The following is a 19,738-nucleotide window of genomic DNA, read 5'->3' on the forward strand; positions in this document are numbered from 1 at the left end:
ATGGATAAATTACAGTTTAACCCCTATGATTTGGCCTAATTCCAAATTGACCTCCTAATATTTGGATAATTGTACTTGCCTCCCCTTTCACATGTAGTGTTAAATTTAAGTGTTATTTTACCATCTCATTTTATCATTTATACGGAGCGGAGACACGATTTTCTTGTAGTGGAGGCTTAATTGTATAATTGAAGAACTTAAAGATGAATGATTTTAGGGAGAAATTCAAAGATTTTTTATTAGAAGTTAAAAAAAAGATATTTAGATCATTTCCAATTAATATATGAGAAGGTCGGTCAAAAGGCAAAGGGGGGAAAGCTCCGCCCCTAAATATATATATAGAAGTGCCCCAAGCTAAGCATTCAAACTCTTACGTGTAAATCCATTTTTTACAAAGATAGAGAGTCATGCAGATACGAATGAAAAAGCATTTATGATTCCTATCTACTTTTGCGTGAAGACGTGCGATATGAGATTCCAGCTTGAAGTTACTTCAGCAATATTCTTTATTTATTCTTTGAATAATGATGAATGCACGCGATCTTGATATGTGATTGACATGACAATGACACAAAATCGCACGTCTTTTTCTTGTGTATCTCAATGAAAACGATCTATGATTATGTGCCCTTACCATGTCAACTACGTACTTAAACCATGTGGATTCATCATGACTCTTATTATTTATCAGAATTAATAACATTTTTAAAAGGGTAAAATGATCGGTTAGAATTCATTTTTTTACTGTTTAATGGTGGATGGCAGTAGGTCAGGGGAGGTATGTATAATTGTGAAAACATTAAGGGGTCGACATAGAATTATGACAAATTACAGGGGGTGAAAGTAACTTGAGAGAAATGAAGCAATGAAGCTGACAAAGAGTCAAGACGACTTATCGGACGTACTTTATTGGCTTCAATGATTAATTGCATGCAAGAAGGACAAATGGCTATTTGTCATTACCTCAGTCGTTGATTTGCAATCCTACTCCTTATTTTCTGAGCACCACGTGGGTTGTCTTTGAAATTTTTTTTGTTGAGTCCACCACAAATCGAAAGTCAGCTTAGATTGTTAGATTTTGATTTTTTAAGAATCAGAATTATAAAAATATATTTTTAGAATTTAGAATTTATTGACCGCACAAATACTAGAAGTTAGCTTAGAATCAAAATCTTATTTTGATTTGGAAGGAAACGTGATATACGATTCTAGAATCAGGTCCTAATTATGAGTTCTTTTTATCTTACTTTATTTTTGTGTATGTGATTGTAGATGCGGATTTTCGTTCTACTTTGAGATATGTGATGTCACCTTGCGATCCCTTCTCCTCGTTCTCCTAGGTGTGCCTACAACAACACCACTCCGATGCTCAAGTCAGAGATTTAGTACAAAAATAGTACAAAAATAAGTGAAGTTTGGAGAGAAGAGAAAATCATACCTTTTAACTCATTTGTCCATCTATATATATAGAAATGAGACTTTAGAATTTAATTGGATCCCACTACCGATTTTACCCTTCTCCAACTTAGAAGGGAATTTTGGGACGTATCTCATACATATTTTGTACTTTCTACCGAGCTTACTCTCGTATATCCATGCTAAACTCGAATCCCTAGATGTCACGTGTCACCCCCTCAGTTCCTAGTGATAAATATCCTCCACAGAGATGATCAAATTAGTTGCATGTTTAGTAGAATTTTAGTTTTAATATCATATATCATTTCTTTCTGTATCAATTGCAAAATTGCAAATTTTGTCTGCAAATTATTCTGTATGCTTGCCATGTGTTAGAATGATGTCGCACACTATTCTATAACTCACATACATTTTAATTTGGAATTCTTATCTAACAACCTACATGATATTTATATGATTTTTTGAGGGGATATGTTTCTTGTCATTTTTTCATAAAAGATATTGATCTATGTCTGCATTTTTCGGTGGGAAGCTTCGATTGCGAGAGATCTCAAGATCATTTGATATATTTAGGATGTCTCGTTGAATATGTTAATGATTGAAATTGGTGATAGGCGTATTCTATAGATTAATGGGGGAACTATATGAAACTTCTACTTGATTGAATAAGAGTATTTTGTATATTTCTCATACGGATTCTCTTGGGTGAGGTGATTAGGACTTTTTGTACGACAATAAGGGATCTCTAGGATTGTAATCTTTTTCAAGAGTATAGTGAAATGATCAAATACAAATTCTATTTGATCTTTGTTTTTTTTATTGCATAATTTGTTATTTTATTTTTACTCACAAATTGATCAAGAAGTAAACCAAATAATCATGAAGAGATGTGATTTTTTTATTCGAGAATTTTCACTCGATCGATGGCAAGGGCATTGAACTGTAGATCTTTTTCTTTGTGCATCCATTTTAAAATTATGGAATTGCCCTAGGTTAAGCATTCAAACTCTTACGTGTAAATCCATTTTTCACAAAGATATAGAATCGTGCAGATACGAATGAAAAAGCATTTATGATTCCTATCTACCGAGTAAACAAATCATTAGTGAATTATGAATCAATAGACCCCAAAGTGGGACCACAAAGGAGTACACAATTTAGTATTTATTTTTAGGGAAAATTACTTAAGAAGTCTTTGGTGTCTAATTAGTCCTTAACTTTTAGGACTTGTCTTAATAGTCCATTTAGTAAAACTTCATTTTTTTTCTTTAATTAGTCCTAGAATCCACTCCTCACATTTCTCACAATTCAAACATTGAATGTGCCCAATCATTCACACAAACCATTTTCATCCAAAAAATTTGACTTTTGACATCCCAATTGAGTTTAGAAGACTCTATTCTGATGTAAAAAATTGGATGTTTGACATTCCAATATAGGATTTTCAAAAAATTTCTTTCGTTTTTGGATGAAAATCGATCAAATATTATTCTTTTGATTTGAAATCATCTAAAAAAATCATTATGTCAAGTTTTAAGTAAATCTTTTCATGTATTTTAGTAAAAAAAAATTAAAAAAATTAAAAAAATGAAATCAAGTGGATTTTACAACATTGAGTACGACATTTTTTATTGATTTTGAAAATTTTAAATATTGTTAAAATTAACAATAAAAAACGTCGAACTCGACAATAAAAGATATTGACATCGACAATAACAAAGAAATATTAAAGGAAAAAAAAGTTTACTAAATAGACTATCAAGCTACCACTCAAAATTCAAGGACTATCTAGAAGAAGAAAAAAAAAAAAAAACCTCTGTCAAGATCCATCAAGAAATTTTTCAATTTTTTTTTAATATCATACACATGGTTTTAAATTTTGTTCAAGATGGAGACGACTCATGTGATACTTCTCAGTATTGTCTACCAAATCAGAGTTCATTTTTCTTGTTGAATGAGACAACTCAAACGTATCGGGAAATTCGTCCGAGACGACTTGGTTTTGTTGATGGATGATACGAGACATCAAAACGAGTTTTCAAACGATGGTTATATCTCCTTGCCTCAGACTTACTGACCCCAAGTTAAAAATTCAAGAAAAGAAAATGTAAACATGTGTGGCTCTGATTACGGGGCCCAGGTGTTCTAGTTTTATGAAGTAAAAAAACAAATATTTATGAATACTCTTTCATTTTCATAAAATCCTCTTGAGAAAGTTTGTTGTTTTAAGCCATTAAAGATCGGTTTGGCTTGAACTTAAATCGGTAACTTTTTTGTTTTTTTTTTGGTAAGATCCTTGCTGTTCTTGAGAAATAACAGATACCCAAGTTAAAAATTAAAGAAAATAAATGGTGGATTTCTGTGGTTCTGATTACAAGGCCCAGGTGTTCCAGTTTTATGAACTAAAGACCAGGTTCTCTCTCTCATAGAAAAGGTTATCTTTTTGAGAATAAATAGCAAGAATCCATCTCAAAGAAGAAAACCCAGAAACAGATTCCTCTATTTTTCTTAGATTTCTGTTTTTCTATCTCAATCCATAATAGAAATTGTTTAGTGTAGATTTAGACTTTTAGCTTTCTCAGCCAAACTAAGTTCTAAGTTCTAGTTTCTTGTTTTAAACCAGTAGTTCTTGCTAGTAAATCACTAATGCTTTCTTGTTTCTTCAATCAAGACCATAAATTGATCTGGGTTATTGTTTTTGAGCTGAAAAACACTTGTGAAATAGCAAATTTATGTTGAAAATTGCTTTAGGGATGCTTCTCTAGTAGGATTAAGTGGTGGAGTTCTAGATTTTTTAAGTGAAATCTTAGTGTTTTGTGGTGGGCAATGGCTTTTGGGCTCCAAAACAAAGAGGGTATACCAGAAAGCCACCTAAGGAAACAACTTGCTGTAGCTGTTAGGAGCATTCAGTGGAGCTATGCAATCTTCTGGTCAATCTCAACTAGACAACAAGGGTACAAATTTTCTTTAAATATTTCAGATCTGTTTTACATAATCTTTGTCTTGGAATCTTTTTCAACTCTGGGTTTCTTAATTTTCTTTGATTGGTATCTGTTTATGTTCACAAAAATTGGTGTAAAATTGGTATGATCTGTGTTGCTTTATTTGTAGTTTAATGTGGTAATTGTTTGGTAGATATCAGTAAATGGGTTTGAAGAAGAAATTTAGTTTGAGCTTGGATGTTTGGAGATGGATTTTTGTTACTTGGAATCCCTTTTTTCCTTCTCTTTTTCATATTGTTTAGATTTGGTTTATAGCAGTGAATTAGTTCATATCTGTAACATAATTTGTATTTTTGTGAATTTGAAGAAAATGGTATCTAGTGTAGATGAGTTTTGATTTTGATACGTTCATATTGATGCATCTTCATGTTCACGATACATTGCTCGAGTTCATGGGAAGTTTTATGTTTGTTCTAAAGTTCTAATTTTATTTTATTTTTGGTTCCTTGTTCGTGTGGGATGGGATGTATAGGCTGTTGGAATGGGGCAACGGTTACTACAACGGAGACATAAAGACACGAAAGACAGTGCAACCCCTGGAACTCAATGTCGAGAAATTGGGTTTGAAGAGAAGCGAGCAATTGAGGGAGCTGTATGGGTCTCTCTCAGAAGGCGACACAAACCAACAAGCAAGAAGGCCTTCAGTGGCGTTGTCTCCCGAAGATCTCACGGACGCAGAGTGGTACTACTTGGTTTGCATGTCCTTCACATTCAATCCTAACCAAGGGTACTTGTCTCTCTTCCATGGGGGTCTCAACTTGGTTTTTTAGCATAATTTTGCTCTCTAATCTTGGTTGCTAATCGTTTATTTACATTTGTTAGAACTATCCAACCTTTGATTTTTCTCTACCAAACTAACGATTCTGTGATTTTTGGGATCAGAGTCAATTTCTTTCTCTTTTCATATTTTAGCTCAGGAATGACTTGTCCTGACCTCCCAGGTCGGGCAACTCATGAATGCTTATGTCAAGGTGTCACATGTTAGTCATGGACAAAAAACCATTTTTTTTCCTTACGATATAAATAATATAATCAGAATAAAGCTAACGTTTCACTAATACGTTGTTTTGGATCGAAGCTCATATTTTCACTATGTTCTTGTCTAAACGAAGCTACATCTCTTATAGATTTTCACATTTTCAGATTGCCAGGAAGAGCATTAGCGAACAATCAACACATTTGGCTATGCGATGCTCAGTATGCAGATAGTAAAGTCTTCTCACGTTCTCTGCTAGCAAAGGTTGGTGTTCCTCGGATGACAACCACTTCAACTTTAATCCAAGTCGCACTTTGAATTAAAATCCAACATTAATATGAAAAAACTGCTGAAAACTGACTCGCTTTTTTGTTATTTTTTCTTATACGGTTCCCATTGAATTACTTGATTAAAATCATTCGTCGACCTTAGAGCGCAGCTATTCAGGTAAATTCATCTCTCTTCCAACAAAACCTTAAACTAGCTATAATTATCGACATTCATAGAAGGGGTCATTGTTTGGTGTTTATGCATGCTCTTATTGACTTGGTCAACCCATGCTAGTCAACTACTCTGTATGGGATCTAACGTAACCCAAATCCTAAAAGTCTCCCATGGGTACCCATGTTTTTTATTTGCAGACTGTTTTATGCTTTCCCTTCTTAGGTGGTATGATCGAGATGGGAGTGACCGAAATGGTAACTTCTTTGTTTCAGATTTTCAACTTAAGTTGAGTCTTGTACCATTGCTAGCACATAAGTGATTTTGCTTCTATTTTAATTTTCTATCACAAGGTCTCGGAGGATCCCGCTCTGCTTCAACACATTAAAACTGTCTTCTTGGAGTTTCCGATGCCTATTTGCTCTGAGAAATCTACTTCAAGCCCATGGGACACAGACGACGATGAAGACCATGAGTGCACCGAGCTTGATCGTGATGTAGTTGACACTATGGATTTAAAGAAACTTAATGCAATCGTCCCATTCATTGTCCCTTCATACACGCCTAAGGAAGAAAATGAATTTGATCAAGATGGGATCAAGGAATCTCATGCAAATATCTGCGAAGAATTGCATGCAAGTTCAACCAATCAAGAAACCGAGGATTCCTTCATGATCGAAGAAGTAAATAGTGGGGCTTCTCCAGTTCAAAGCTGGCAATTCATGGATGACGAATTTAGCAATTGTGTTCATGGTTCCATGAATTCAAGTGATAGTATATCTCATACATTTCTTAATCCCGAGAAGGCTGTCTCTTCTCCGAAAAGGGAAAAAATAACTAATGTTTATGGGCAAAATCTTCGGGAATGCAATGATACAAAACTTGGCTCGTCGGATTTTGTAACCGATAATTGGCACTATACAAGGATGCTTTCCGCCATTTTAAAAAACTCCAACCGACTGATTATGGCTTCATGTGCTCGCAACCAAAAATCCAGCTTTGTGAGTTGGGTGAAAGGAGGTTTGGTGGATGCTCGGAAGCCAAAGATCGGTGCCCCACAAAAAATGTTAAAGAAGATTTTGTTCGAAGTTGCTCGGATGCATAGTGGTTGTTCATTGAAGTCCCATAAGGAAAATAACAGAAACAATGGCCTTGGGAAACCAAACTCCAACCGAATAGATGTGAGTCTATGTGCTCAAAGTGGTGATCACAAATCTAGCTTTGCAAGTTGGACGAAAGGAAGTGTGGCGGATGCACAAAAGTCACGGATTCACACCCCACAGAAAATGTTAAAGAAGATTTTGTTTGAAGTTTCTTGGATGCATAGTGGTTGCTCGTTGAAGCCCCGAAAGGGAAATGATGGCAAGGATGGTCTTGGGAATGCAGATGTGTCTTATTTCTTGTTGGAGAGAAGAGAGAAACTGAAAAAACAGTTTAAGATTCTCAGATCAATGGTTCCTTCTATAAGCAAGGTACATAGGTTTTGTTCCTTGGCCACTTATGTTAGTTAAGGAAAAATGTGGTTGAAAATTAAAAAAATTTGGTAATTAAATTGGTTGACATTCATCGTTTAAAATATTTGTGCAGTTTGACGAAGCGTCGATCCTTAGTGACACAATTAAGTACTTGAAAGACCTTGAGAGAAGAGTAGAAGAGTTGGAATCTTGTAGGGAATCAGTAGAGTTGCAAACAAAGGGAAGAAGGAAACACCCAGATATAATAGAGAGAACATCTGACAACTATGGCAACGATGACATTGCTAGTGTCAAGAAGTCTCCGATGAACAAGAGAAAGGCTTGCGATATTGATGAGATGGACCCCGAACCCAATTGGGTTTTACCCAAGAATGATTTTGCAGTATATCTGACTGTTTGCATGACCGACAAGGAGGTTTTGATAGAGATACGTTGTCCATCGAGAGAGAGTTTGCTTCTTGAAATCATGGGTGCAATGAGCAATCTAAACTTGGATGCTCACTCAATTCAATCTTCCACCATCGATGACATTCTCACTCTATCTCTCACGTCTAAGGTTTGAACTTATAAGTATTGGTAGCATTTCTCCTCATAATTAACCCACTTACTATGTTAATTATAACTTGTCTGCAGTTTAGGGGAGCGGGATTTGCATCGGCAGGGAAAATCAAACAAGCAATTCAGAGAGTTCTTGGTAAGTGTCAAGGATATTTGTAGGATTATTTTGAATGTTTTTTAGAATTATGGGTACAACTCGAAGTCGTTTTAATCTTTCTCCTCATAATTAACCCACTTGCTATGTTAATTATAACTTGTTTGCAGTTTAGGGGAGTGGGATTTGCATTGGCGGGGAAAATCAAATAAGCAATTCAGAGAGTTCTTGGTGAGCGTCAACGATATTTGTAGGATTATTTTGAGTGTTTTTAGAATTACTATGGGCACAACTCGAAGTCGTTTCAATCTTTGTTATATTTTGCAGACATAACTACCTAAGCTAGTACTTCTTGTTGAAGTGGGGCAGGTGATATCACTTGCTCGAGACATTTTTCTTTTTGTCTTGTGATGTTGGTGACATGATGTAGTGGGTTGATTTGAAATCTTCAAAAATTGGTCTTGGGGTCATGGTTGACGTTATAGGTAAGTGTCAAAAGAGCCGTGTCACCTAATGACTTGTCGAAATCTCGAAGCACTCAAATGATAGATAGGTAGATTTTGAAAATGAGATAGATGTAGAGTATTAATTACTTTACTGTTTATGTAGTTCATGTATTAATTTGTTTCCAATGTTTACTCCTAATTCAGTAAACCAATCAGTTTGCTCAGTTTATTTGATCTGTATCGGATTATTATATTAATGGGTGGAGGTTGAGGTATCCCTCCCATGTTTTCAAAGGGATGATTTGTCCCTTTGACGTGGATCTTCTCTGAGAGACTAGCAGAAAATGACCTAAATACCCCTGTCCTCAACTCCTTGTAGAAGTCCTTGATTTTTTTTCCCCCCAAAAAACCTGTCTACTTGAATCTCTAAGGTAAGATTCTTTTATTTTCACCGTCAACCCAAGATTTATTTCCTTCAAATCTCAAGAGGATATTTAGGAAGCTAAAGACAATAGATTATTGGGAAGAAAAATTACAGGATTTCGATAAGAGGTCGAAGATTTTGGCCAAATGGTGCAACAAAGCTAATCCCAAAACGTGGAAGAGAAAAATGCAGTATTTTTTTTTCACCATTTGAAGCAACCAAATCCTCCTGATCTAAACGTTGTCTCCCCTTTATCATCATTATCCTTCCATATTTGTAGATATTGAATCCATATTTATAAGGTAATAACATAATTTCATAAATTCAAAGAACTCTTCTTCCAAGTCAGCCCTAAATGAGCTGACAAGCTTCCTCAAGAATGTGGATGTTCCATGCCATGCAACATGTCACATGCATACACCCCTAGGGTAGGGTTGTGAGGAGAAAAATCGTGGGTACCTCCATGAATTGATTGTAACCGAAGAGGGTGAATGAGAATAGAGGGCAAAATCATAATTGATCCTGGAAACGTTCCAGCGATGTTTTAGATTATTTATGTCAATATGCAAATTTCCTAATAAACAATCGATTTTTTGAAATTTACTTTTAGGAGTAAACAGGGCTGTCCTTCAGTTTTCGGGTGCCCGATCATGCAACCAACCCAATCTCCATATATACATTTCCTTTCAAAACATTTGCATTAGTGTGTAGCTGAATGCACATATTTTCAAATGCAAATGGAACCAAACATCTGAACCACTTTAAAAAAAAAAAAAAAATTGGCTTGAAATGTAGAAGAATAATCTATAAATTAACAAGTGTTCAAAGGGAACTTTATGGTATTGTTCATACAAAGAATTATACCTGATCAAAGCTACCTATAAGAGCCAGAAGCAGAAGCTGACCATTTTTAATTCCTATTTATCTTCTTGCAACCTTTTACGTTTGGCCATAAAACCTATCTAGTTCTTACAAACTCACCATCAAAAAAGCAGCACACAACACGGACGGCATCATTCCCACTCAATAGTAGATGGAGGCTTTGATGTAATATCTTGAACAACTCGGTTCACACCCCTCACACTATTGCAAATCTTTCGGGCCACGTCGTCAAGAAACTTGTGCTCAAAATAGTACCTGAAAAGTGGGTTGTTTTAGAGAAATGAAAAAAAGGATACATGGGAGCCGTAATGCATATTGTGTATCAATATAATTGAAGTAAACTTAAGGGAATGAAAGAAGAGCTACACAAATCCCACAAACTCATTGTACGTTGAGGAAGTTAGGGTAAGGAGTATTAATTAAATTAGTATATATTGAAACAGAGTACAATTGTGTAAGCGCCATTTTGTAGTTTTAAGTGTTACATAGATTACCTTTTGAAGATCTATGAAATCATACATGTGTTAGATGGCAATAATATGCCGCAAGATGGCCCATTAAGTCCACAAAACAACTAAGAATATAGCAGTTGAGCATTAAACAGTCATTAGAACAATAATTTTGCTCGTAATTCTTTTTTCTCTTTAATAATTTTCATTATTAAAGCTAATCTACACATTTCATCGTGAAGCTAACTTCTTAGGAATCTTGATGATGAATACCTAGTGCTTGGGAGAGGGATGCATGCTAGCTTTTACTTTGATTTAGAATTGAAAGACTTCTATGAAGGGCTAGTTCGGGTCCTTCTAACTTTACATTCCAAAATCAGAGTTGTATATCGTGTCCATGTGTTACTACACATACAAGAAAAAAAAATATTCTCACAGTAAGTTAGATTTGATATCAAGGGCTAGTTTACATCCTCTTCACGGTAAATAAGTGATTATTTCTGTCATTGGTTAGTTATTGTTTTTTTGGTATAGACAGTTTCAGGATTTTAGAGGTTATTTTTTCGAAGACTTCTTATTTAGACAGGATTCCATTTGAAACCTAAATGATTAAGGCTCTCTTCTTGTAATGGTCTCGACCGCCGTCTTTTCCTCGTTGTTAACAAATTGCATTATAGCACAAGTACATATTAGTGTACTTAGCGACATGAATACCAAACATATAAAATGCAAAAGTACATATGAACACATAAAATTGCAAGACTGATACAGAAGATAGTGCTCAAAATTCCACAAAAATCATAAAAGTACTGAGAACCAATAAACTATCACAAAAATCAGATGACAGATGCACATCAGAGACACATAAACAAGTCTAGGGCTTCTTAAAGAACTAACCTCAGGTTATGACGCAACTTATGACAACAAATATGACTTTAGGCATTTAAACTAAATGACAATTGACTTCCTTTTCAAACCAATGTCATGGCAAACATACCCTCGGTAGACCCCCTATGTTAGAAACTCACTTACACTTACAATGCCAAACAAATCCAGTAATTCAATTCAAATAAAGACAACCCAGACACTCACAGAAATGCAACAAATCCTTTAGTGGGCAATAAATACAATGATAAATTCCTAGCAAAGAATCAAACATCAAACAACTCAAACCCTTTCTAGGCATATCAAATATGTCTATCCTGAGGGAATAAATCTAGAATCGATAATAAAAACAAACAAACTCACCAGTCTGCTGTCATTCCATCCTGGCTTGTGACAGCTCTAAGAGCAACAACATGAGAATGTGTTCTTTGATCGCCTTGCACACCAACTGATCTTATCGGCAAAAACACTGCAAAAGCTTGCCAGATGGAATCATAAAGTCCTGCATCCTTGATTGACTGAATAAATATCTCATCAACCTGGAAACACATTCAACACATGTAAATATTGAGAGCAGTCTCTGAAGACCAAATGGTTTATATTATCACTGAGCATACCTGACGTAGAATATCCAATGCATTTCCTTGTGTGACATCACCTAAGACTCGTACTGCAAGGCCAGGCCCGGGGAATGGATGGCGCTTAAGAAATGCCTCGGGAACATTCAAGATCTTACCCAATTCCCTTACCTTCCAAGAACACACCAATGCTTATAAAGAATTGTGGCACAAAAGACAAATACATAAAGTACTAAAAGAATTGAAGCATAACAAATTTCATTAGATGTCAAACCTCATCTTTGAAAAGAAGCTTAAGTGGTTCAATGAGTTTCAATTTCATGTCCTTTGGGAGGCCCCCAACATTATGATGGCTCTTAATCGTGTGGGAATGGGTTCTTCCACTTCCGGGTGGTGGGCATGATTCAATAACATCTGGGTACAAGGTTCCTTGTACCAAGAAAACAGGTCTCCGTCCTAATTTGTGCTCCAAATCTTGGGCAAAATCATCAAAGATGCAGATAAACTCCTTTCCAATTATTTTCCTTTTAGTCTCAGGCTCTGTGACACCTTTCAGCTTACCAAGAAATTGTTCTGTTGCGTCAACACATGTAACTGGTAAATGAAGGTCCCTTTCAAAGGTTTCCAGCACACGCTCCCTCTCCTTATACCTATAAAAGGTACACTCATCAAAGTTGAAATAAAAGAGACACCAAGAGAGATTGTACAAAAGTTCATATTTTCATGAACACTCAAATAAAGGCCAACTCTTTGCATGAAATGTCTCTCATCAACAAACAAAGATAAAATTTATATTCTTAACTTAATTGTAAAAGGGTTTTTTTTTTTTGGGCAATCTCACCTCAACAATCCATTGTCAACAAAAACACAGTGAAGTCTATCTCCAATTGCCTTATGAACAAGAGTAGCTGCAACGGTGGAATCAACACCCCCAGATAATGCACATATGACATGGTCTTTGAGGCCAACCATTTTCTTGATCACTTTAATTTCTTCTTCTAGTACATCTTCCATCTTCCAATCAGCGGATATTTCACAAACATTAAAAAGGAAATGGCGCAGTGTCTCCATTCCTTCTGGTGAATGTGTCACCTACACAAAAAAATACCCCACATATACGGAATCAATTAAAAATAATGGATTACAATGCTAGTTAAACGTTCTGAAACATTACAATTTGAGATTGGGTGGGGAGTTTCGAATACTTCATTCTACCATGTTTTCAATACAACAGCATAACGTAAGTGACTTATTAATCAAAACATCTACAAAAACCAAACACACTTATCCACTTTTCTCACATCACCAACAATGATGGAATTGATATGGGTGCCCAAGTCACCATTTTTAACCCATTAAACAAAGCCATAGTAATGAAGCAAGTGCGTCCTTTCTACAGCAAAATGTCATCGAAACACAAACAAATGTAGAAAAGGTTTATTGTTAATATGTACCCAATGTGTACCTCGACAATCAAATAGAAAAGAAGTGAAAATTGATGAAGATAAGAAAGGTGATCTCATTCGAGGGAGGTCGGACCTCCAAAACCGATTCGAGATGGTCAGTCTCCAAATCCAACTAAGACTTAATATTTCTCTATGGATAACCCTCAATTAATTAGATAGATAGTTTAAATAGAAGAGTCCTAGTACAAACTACCCAGTAACTTCTAAAACATTGAAAAACTACCCAAAACCACCCATTCACTGAACCCACTTTGAAGAAATGATATTATACATTAAATGCATGTTAACTAAATACTCCCATCTCCGTATGTGCGGGAATGTACCAATTGTGTCCATTTTTTGTTTGTGTTTTCTTGTTTCTACGTCTTGATTTGTTGCTCTTTAGACTTTGGGTGGTCTCCCTGATCACCTTTGTCTTTTTTCTGTTCTTTCTTCTTTGTTTTTTTTGGTCTCTTGTATCTCTCTATATCACTCACTCATGCGGGCTTGCACACACACAAACACGGAAAAGGCTTCAAATTTACACAAACAACTAAGGAACTCTCCACAAAATCACAAATTTGTAAAGAACCCATGAAACCCATTAATTAAGAGCAGGAAAAAAAATATCCAAACTTAAAATATAAAAAAATCAAAGTACCTCTGGATGGTACTGAAGCCCATAAAACCTTCTCAAAGGATTCTCAATGGCCGCAACTAAACCCTGCTGACTCCGCGCCACAACCGAAAACCCATCCGGCAATTTGGCCACCTCATCTCCATGACTCATCCAAACACTCTGCTTATCTCCAACAGTCTTCGAACCAAACATCCCACAAGTCCTCTCCACCTCAATTTCCATCCTCCCATACTCTTGTTTCTCTCCAACCCTAACTTCTCCACCAAGTTTCTGCACAATTAGTTGCAGACCATAACAAATACCCAGTACAAATACACCATTGGATTCGACATAATCGACGAATCCATCTGGAAAGCTCGGTGCGTCATCAGAGTGAACCGAATGAGGACCACCAGAGAGGATTATAACGCGGGGGTTGAGATCGGTTATGGATTTGAGAGGAGAAGTTCCAGAGATGGTGAGAGAGAATATGGAAAGCTTTCGGATTCGGCGAGTGATGAGGTGGGTGTACTGTGAACCGAAGTCGAGGATGAGAACGAGACTCGATTTTACGGTTTGGGGATCCATTTCTAGGGTTTCTGGTCCTTCTTCTTCTCTTCTCTTCTCGTCAACTTGGTTGGTTGAGAGAGAAAGCGTGAAAGAGAGAATAAGAATCTAACGAACGAATCTAGGGTTTTAGGTTGGCGGGAAAAATCCTTTATATTTGGGGAAAGTTTCGTCGAGGTACTCTCAACTCTCAAGTGCCCTAACGACCTAATTTGTACGAAAATTATTTTTTGTAAAAAATATTTTTTACAAAAAATAATTTTCTAAACTCTCTATTTTAAAACAAAAATGGGTTGTAATTTCTACTCTTAATTTATTTAGAAACGAAAATCCTTTTATGGGAAAATTCTCACAAAAAAAAAAAAAAGGGAAGTTTGGTTCCGATTCTACAATCTAACTTTGCCCATAAACTGATTTTACAATCCAAATTTATATTTGATTCTTATTATAAAAATAATTATCACATAATTTAAATTTAAATTAGGAATGAAGTAAAATTAAAATTGATGTATTTTAGGAATTTATTTCTTGTCATTTGATATATTATAAGTCTTGATTTTCTGACTCAACAAATTTTACTCGATGTATACGCAGCTGACGTGGCAAGGACACAGAACAACAAATTTTTTCTTCGAGATAAACAAGGAAAATGGTCAACAGTTCTGTGTCTTTGTCACGTCAGTTGAATACAAACTGAGTGAAAATTTTCGAGTCATAAAATAATTAGCAATATCATAAAGGTATTTTTTTATAATTAATTTTAAACATAAGGTGATTTTGTAGATAACACGATAAAAAAAAATATATTTTTGTAATTTTAAAAAACTCATTTGAGATTTTTTTTGTTTACTTTAATAATAAAAATTATATAATAACAATCCTAACTATTTACATATATTTACATATAGAATATGAAATTATAATTTTGACCTCGGCTAAATGGGTAGGATATGACGTGTATTTAGTATCAGGTAATTTTACCCGAATTATTATTCAAATAAAAAAACCTTACTTATATCTGATTTATTCGTGTTGGTTGACTCAGGTAATGGGTATTATTCGACCTATTGTCAGTCTTGTTTCCAATTCCATAGATTTCATTCTATTCCGTCACCATTAATGAAAAAAAGCAAAAAAAAATCTAGAATCAGAATCAATCAACGATAACCAAACATTCCCAAGATGGTAAATAATTAACAATTTAAAAAAAACAACATTTCGATAACAATGATTAGAATATCTAAAATAAGAAAAAAAAATTAGAATAAATATCATAATTTTGTTAAAAAGTATAAATAAAAAAATTATAAAAAATTAATAGATATAAAACTAAAAATTAGAAATGGGTTTTAATTATGCTGACTTTTAATTAGGGTTGTTAATGGATCAAGTTCAAATTGAATTGAGGTCGGTCGATCTGAGACCAAATCCTATAAGGATTTGGATTGGCACCTTAAACCAATATTATAAGAATTGGATTGGGACTTAGAATCCAAGTACAATTTAATAATAATCAGATCGGGTTCGAATCAGATCAAATCCAATTGTTATACAATATATTAGAATAAACTTCATAAATTTAAACAAAATATATAATTCAATTATATACTTCATAAATCCAAAATTGATCCAATTGGTTCTCGAATCGGATTTTTATTGGAATCCAAATCCCAAGTTAACACTAATCAGATTGTAACGGACCACATTTTGGGTCTGATCCAATCCATTGTGGGCCCAAGTTAAGGGTGTTTTTTTTTTTTTATCAAATTAAATTGTTAATTAAATCTCAATGTAACAATATTGTACCACTCACTGATTCTTCTTTGAGATTCAAATTATACACGTATCCCGAGGACCAAGCAGTGGTTTAGGGAGGAGGGAGGGAACGTTCCCATGCAAATAACTAATGAATTAAAACGAACTTTTGAAACTCCCGCCATTATTAACTTGTCTTAATTTATCAATATCACACCATCTTCTCTTATACATTCTATTATACACTGTTTTCTCTCTCTAGAGATGAGGGAGATGAAGGGAGGAATCCTTGAAGTTCTTCTTGTTAGTGCAGAGGGCATTAGAAAGCCAAATATATTTGGTATCTCTCTCTCTCTCTCTCTCTCTCATCCTTATTTTCACAAAATAATTTAATTGTCTCTATTTTATCAAAAGTTATATATATGATATTTACATTTGACACCTTGGGATCAAAATATTAGAATTTTTTTCCTTGATTTTGATGAAATCTTATGAGAAAATATGGAATTATCACTCTATTTTATAAGATTTATGGAGGCCTTAGGAGTGTCGATGTTGGATTGGGCCTATTAAAAAATGACTCCGACAAGCCTTACTAACATGGGGGGGGCCGGGGGAAGGCTTTACAGTCTTATTCACCGTCAAATAGACCTCGAGATTTATAACAAATCTCGAAGTCTATTTGATGGTGGATATGATTTAGGAAGGTCTTTTTCCTCACTATATTAGTAAGGAAAGAGTTTTTTAACAAGCCCAGACCCTCAACCATTAAAATTTTAGGTAGCGTTTAGGAAAGCATTTGAAAAGCGTTTCTCCCACATTTTAGGGTTCAAATTTACATTTGATAACAGATCTAAGAAACACTTCCTAAAAAAGCAAAAGCTGAAAATGGGCACAAAAACAAGAAACAAAGCTCGAGATCACTTCTGATTCTCAATACTTCCGAGAATCTGACAGAACTTAAAGTTATATCTTTGTCGAATGAGTGCCGTTTCTTTTTTAATAAATGACCAAAATACTTTTATATTATTTATAAGATATGAAACCTATGATCAAAACGCCTAAAACTTTTAACGCAATTATCAAAATGTCCAAAAAATTATTTCCCTAGAAGCACTTTCTAAAAACATTATCAAATAATCCATTGTGTAACCACAATTCCACTAGACACACCACATTCCCAAACAATGCCTTAGAAAGATGCACAATTTCATCATTTTTTTGTCATACTTAGTTAAAGTCAAGGGTCTAGGGATTCAACTATAGTTCTAAATATTGATTGGGAAATTTTCCACTTGGCAAAAATTTTCCTTTTTTTTTTTTTTTGGGGTGTTGGAGTGATTACTAATTATTATTATTATTTTTTAATTTGATATTTTGTTAGGAAAATCAGGCTATTATGTGATCATCCAATGTGGTCACCAAACAAATAAAAGCAAAACTACTTCAGGTTTGTTTATAAAACAGGCAAAGTGATGCAACTTTATTTTTACAATAATTTGATTCATTTTCTAGTAATGAAGTTCTCCATGGTGCAGGTGAAGGAAATAAAGTCTTTTGGAATGAGAAATTCACATTCAAGTACCCATTTTACGATTGGCGAAATTTCACCCATCTTAAGTTCAAAATCATGGATAAGGAAACATTCTCAGAGGATAATTTCGTCGGTGAAACCATGTATTGATCTCCTTAATTTAAAATCGAACTATATTGTCATATATCGGACTATCCTTAATTTAAATGATACGAAGTATTAAAAAATTTGGTCTAACTTTCTTATTTGTATTATTCAGAATTCACCTCGGAGGAATAACGACGGAAGAGAATGATGAGACAAGGTTCATAGAATTGAAACCAACTCCATATAACGTGGTGCTCGAAGATGACACATATAAGGGAGAGATCAAAATCGGGCTTAAATTCATTTCAAACGTACGTATGTTGTATGCATGTATGTAACATATATAAGTGTTGGCGAAAACTAACATCAAAGATTTTAATGGGACATTAGCAACCCTCCAAACTAAAAATTTTCGTTTAATGCTAGAGTGACCTCCTTGGGGGACACACAGGGTACATCTTGATGTGGTGGTGCACGCATGCCCATAGATGCGTTTTCTCTGAGATACGAGTAAAACGCATCTACGGACATGCACGTGCCACCACGTCAAGGTGTCCACTGCTGATGTCACTCTAGCACGATTATATTTTAAGAACATTTATGAAAACATATGATTTTGGAGGGTGTTAAGGTTTCATTAAAGTTTTGAACATTACTAACATCTTGTAATGTCAACTATTGATACCAAGCATAAATTGTAGGTGGAAGTGCAAATAGAAGAAGGAGAATGTGTCGAACAAGAACAAGAGAAGCATAAACAACCATCAATGTGTAGAACAATCTTCAGTTTATGGCAAATCCCGCGGTGGGGATTTTTCTTTTTCTTTAAGAAATCAAATCTGACGGATATTACAAAACGAGAGTAGGATAATGATCAAACTTCTTATGATGGGCACGTTGTCGTTTGACCTCTTAATTTCATATGGATTTTATACTTTGGAAATAAATACCATAATATAATGATAATGAAATATTTAAATCCTTATTATGTCCCCTCTTTGATTCATTTTAATTTTTTATTTTAAATTTAAATTCTAATAAAATTATGCATTTAATTGTATATAATATATATATACACAATATAATAATTAATCAAGTTGGATTGAAAACTGTTAGATCGTAATTTGATCTTTTTTTTATGACATGGGTGTCCGGACCTATAGGCCCAACTAGCAAGATTGAAACAATTGGCCTCTTAGAACATCCTGTCTGAATCCCCCCAAGCACATGCAATACCCCACCAACCACACATACTGGGTAATAGGTGGGCTTGAGAAGTTTTGATTGTAAGTCGATCTTATTGGAACTAATATATAGATCTGAATCAAAAATAAACTATGTAAATTAGACATTAAAATTAATTAGAATGAATTTATCGATTTGATTGATTAACTGACTAGACACAAAGAAGTCATTATCCTTCAAGACCCAACCTAGCCCGGCACTCTGTGTGTATGTATGTTTGTTATTGCGTGCACACATTAAAGTTTTCTTACGGATTGGCCCCAAACACAATGGTGAAAATGAATTTATCGATTTAATTGAGTGGTTGAGGCACGGAGAAGTCATCTTCTGTAAAATCAAATTCGCATCAACTCTTGATCGTTAAGATTGGCATAAGAACTAATGGATCTTTACATAAAAAGAATTTCAATAAGACCTAACCCAACCCAACCCAACGTGCAATATTAAAGTTTTCTGGAATCCTACGATGCAAGTAGGAGAGAGAGAACCTTATTAATTAAGCACAAATATTATTTTTATTCGATGTGGGATTAAAGATTTAAAAAGTTATTTCTACAATTCTAAATGAAAAAACTCTGCACCACTAATATTAAAAAGTAAGAGTGATTGGGAGAAACTTATTGTCGAAGACTGGACTGCGAGAATCGTCCAAGAGAAGCAATTTTCCCATGCATATAGATATTGTTGCACAAGTTTTTGTCTTATAATATGGTGGCAGAATCTCCAAGCCTCTATTTTGCACCACGTGGCACTCTTTCAAATTTTCGACCCATTAATATTTGGGCCCATTATCCAATCAATTCTTCTTACCCGGATTTTAGTAATTTTATTCAAATCAACGAATTTGACATTTTGATCCA

General features: G+C 34.6%; 3 protein-coding genes across 9 annotated transcripts; 2 read left to right on the top strand and 1 right to left on the bottom strand.

Annotated features, from left to right (window-relative positions):
- The first annotated feature begins 3,533 nt into the window (after nt 1-3,533).
- On the top strand, nt 3,534-8,616 carry LOC147393707 (transcription factor EGL1-like). 7 transcript variants are annotated; one of them, XM_086454967.1, is made up of 10 exons: nt 3,536-4,370; nt 4,891-5,145; nt 5,562-5,658; nt 5,827-5,841; nt 6,036-6,092; nt 6,189-7,307; nt 7,423-7,866; nt 7,944-8,010; nt 8,138-8,193; nt 8,290-8,616. In XM_086454967.1, exons 1-10 carry the CDS (start codon nt 4,243-4,245, stop codon nt 8,293-8,295), a joined length of 2,244 nt encoding a protein of 747 aa, XP_086311093.1. In that variant the 5' UTR covers nt 3,536-4,242; the 3' UTR covers nt 8,296-8,616. The 7 variants fall into 7 exon arrangements, 6 of the variants coding, with proteins under 6 accessions (XP_086311097.1, XP_086311095.1, XP_086311093.1 ...); XR_015181927.1 differs by having other exon boundaries at nt 3,537-4,370; nt 7,944-8,004; nt 8,133-8,193; XM_086454965.1 differs by having other exon boundaries at nt 3,538-4,370; nt 8,138-8,616.
- A 1,006-nt stretch (nt 8,617-9,622) lies between these two features.
- On the bottom strand, nt 9,623-14,448 carry LOC147393708 (GMP synthase (glutamine-hydrolyzing), putative / glutamine amidotransferase). The gene is made up of 6 exons (XM_086454972.1): nt 13,733-14,448; nt 12,468-12,718; nt 11,901-12,276; nt 11,666-11,797; nt 11,412-11,587; nt 9,623-9,969 (listed from the first exon to the last, which is right to left on the bottom strand). The coding sequence occupies exons 1-6, from the start codon at nt 14,276-14,278 to the stop codon at nt 9,846-9,848; spliced, it is 1,605 nt and encodes a 534-aa protein (XP_086311098.1). The 5' UTR covers nt 14,279-14,448; the 3' UTR covers nt 9,623-9,845.
- Nucleotides 14,449-16,239: 1,791 nt separating this feature from the next.
- Nucleotides 16,240-18,612, top strand: LOC147393709 (Calcium-dependent lipid-binding (CaLB domain) family protein). The gene is made up of 5 exons (XM_086457142.1): nt 16,240-16,352; nt 17,397-17,462; nt 17,551-17,689; nt 17,806-17,944; nt 18,335-18,612. Exons 1-5 carry the CDS (start codon nt 16,277-16,279, stop codon nt 18,497-18,499), a joined length of 585 nt encoding a protein of 194 aa, XP_086313268.1. The 5' UTR covers nt 16,240-16,276; the 3' UTR covers nt 18,500-18,612.
- Nucleotides 18,613-19,738: the final 1,126 nt, after the last annotated feature.

Source organism: Akebia trifoliata, chromosome 10 (genome assembly GCF_017979445.1).
Source record: "Akebia trifoliata isolate Shusen 1 chromosome 10, ASM1797944v1, whole genome shotgun sequence".
In the NCBI taxonomy this organism is placed as follows: domain Eukaryota; kingdom Viridiplantae; phylum Streptophyta; class Magnoliopsida; order Ranunculales; family Lardizabalaceae; genus Akebia; species Akebia trifoliata.

Coding starts and splice junctions, on each gene's coding strand:
- LOC147393708 (XM_086454972.1), bottom strand. CDS start 14,278: ATGGATCCCCAAACCGTAAAATCGAGTCTCGTTCTCATCCTCGACTTC. Junction 12,277..12,467: donor GTTGACAATGGATTGTTGAG/GTGAGATTGCCC, acceptor TACCTTTTATAG/GTATAAGGAGAGGGAGCGTG. Junction 11,798..11,900: donor AGCTTCTTTTCAAAGATGAG/GTTTGACATCTA, acceptor TGTTCTTGGAAG/GTAAGGGAATTGGGTAAGAT.
- LOC147393709 (XM_086457142.1), top strand. CDS start 16,277: ATGAGGGAGATGAAGGGAGGAATCCTTGAAGTTCTTCTTGTTAGTGCA. Junction 17,463..17,550: donor TAAAAGCAAAACTACTTCAG/GTTTGTTTATAA, acceptor TCCATGGTGCAG/GTGAAGGAAATAAAGTCTTT. Junction 17,945..18,334: donor GGCTTAAATTCATTTCAAAC/GTACGTATGTTG, acceptor CATAAATTGTAG/GTGGAAGTGCAAATAGAAGA.
- LOC147393707 (XM_086454965.1), top strand. CDS start 4,243: ATGGCTTTTGGGCTCCAAAACAAAGAGGGTATACCAGAAAGCCACCTA. Junction 5,146..5,561: donor ACATTCAATCCTAACCAAGG/GTACTTGTCTCT, acceptor TCACATTTTCAG/ATTGCCAGGAAGAGCATTAG. Junction 7,867..7,943: donor CTCTATCTCTCACGTCTAAG/GTTTGAACTTAT, acceptor ACTTGTCTGCAG/TTTAGGGGAGCGGGATTTGC.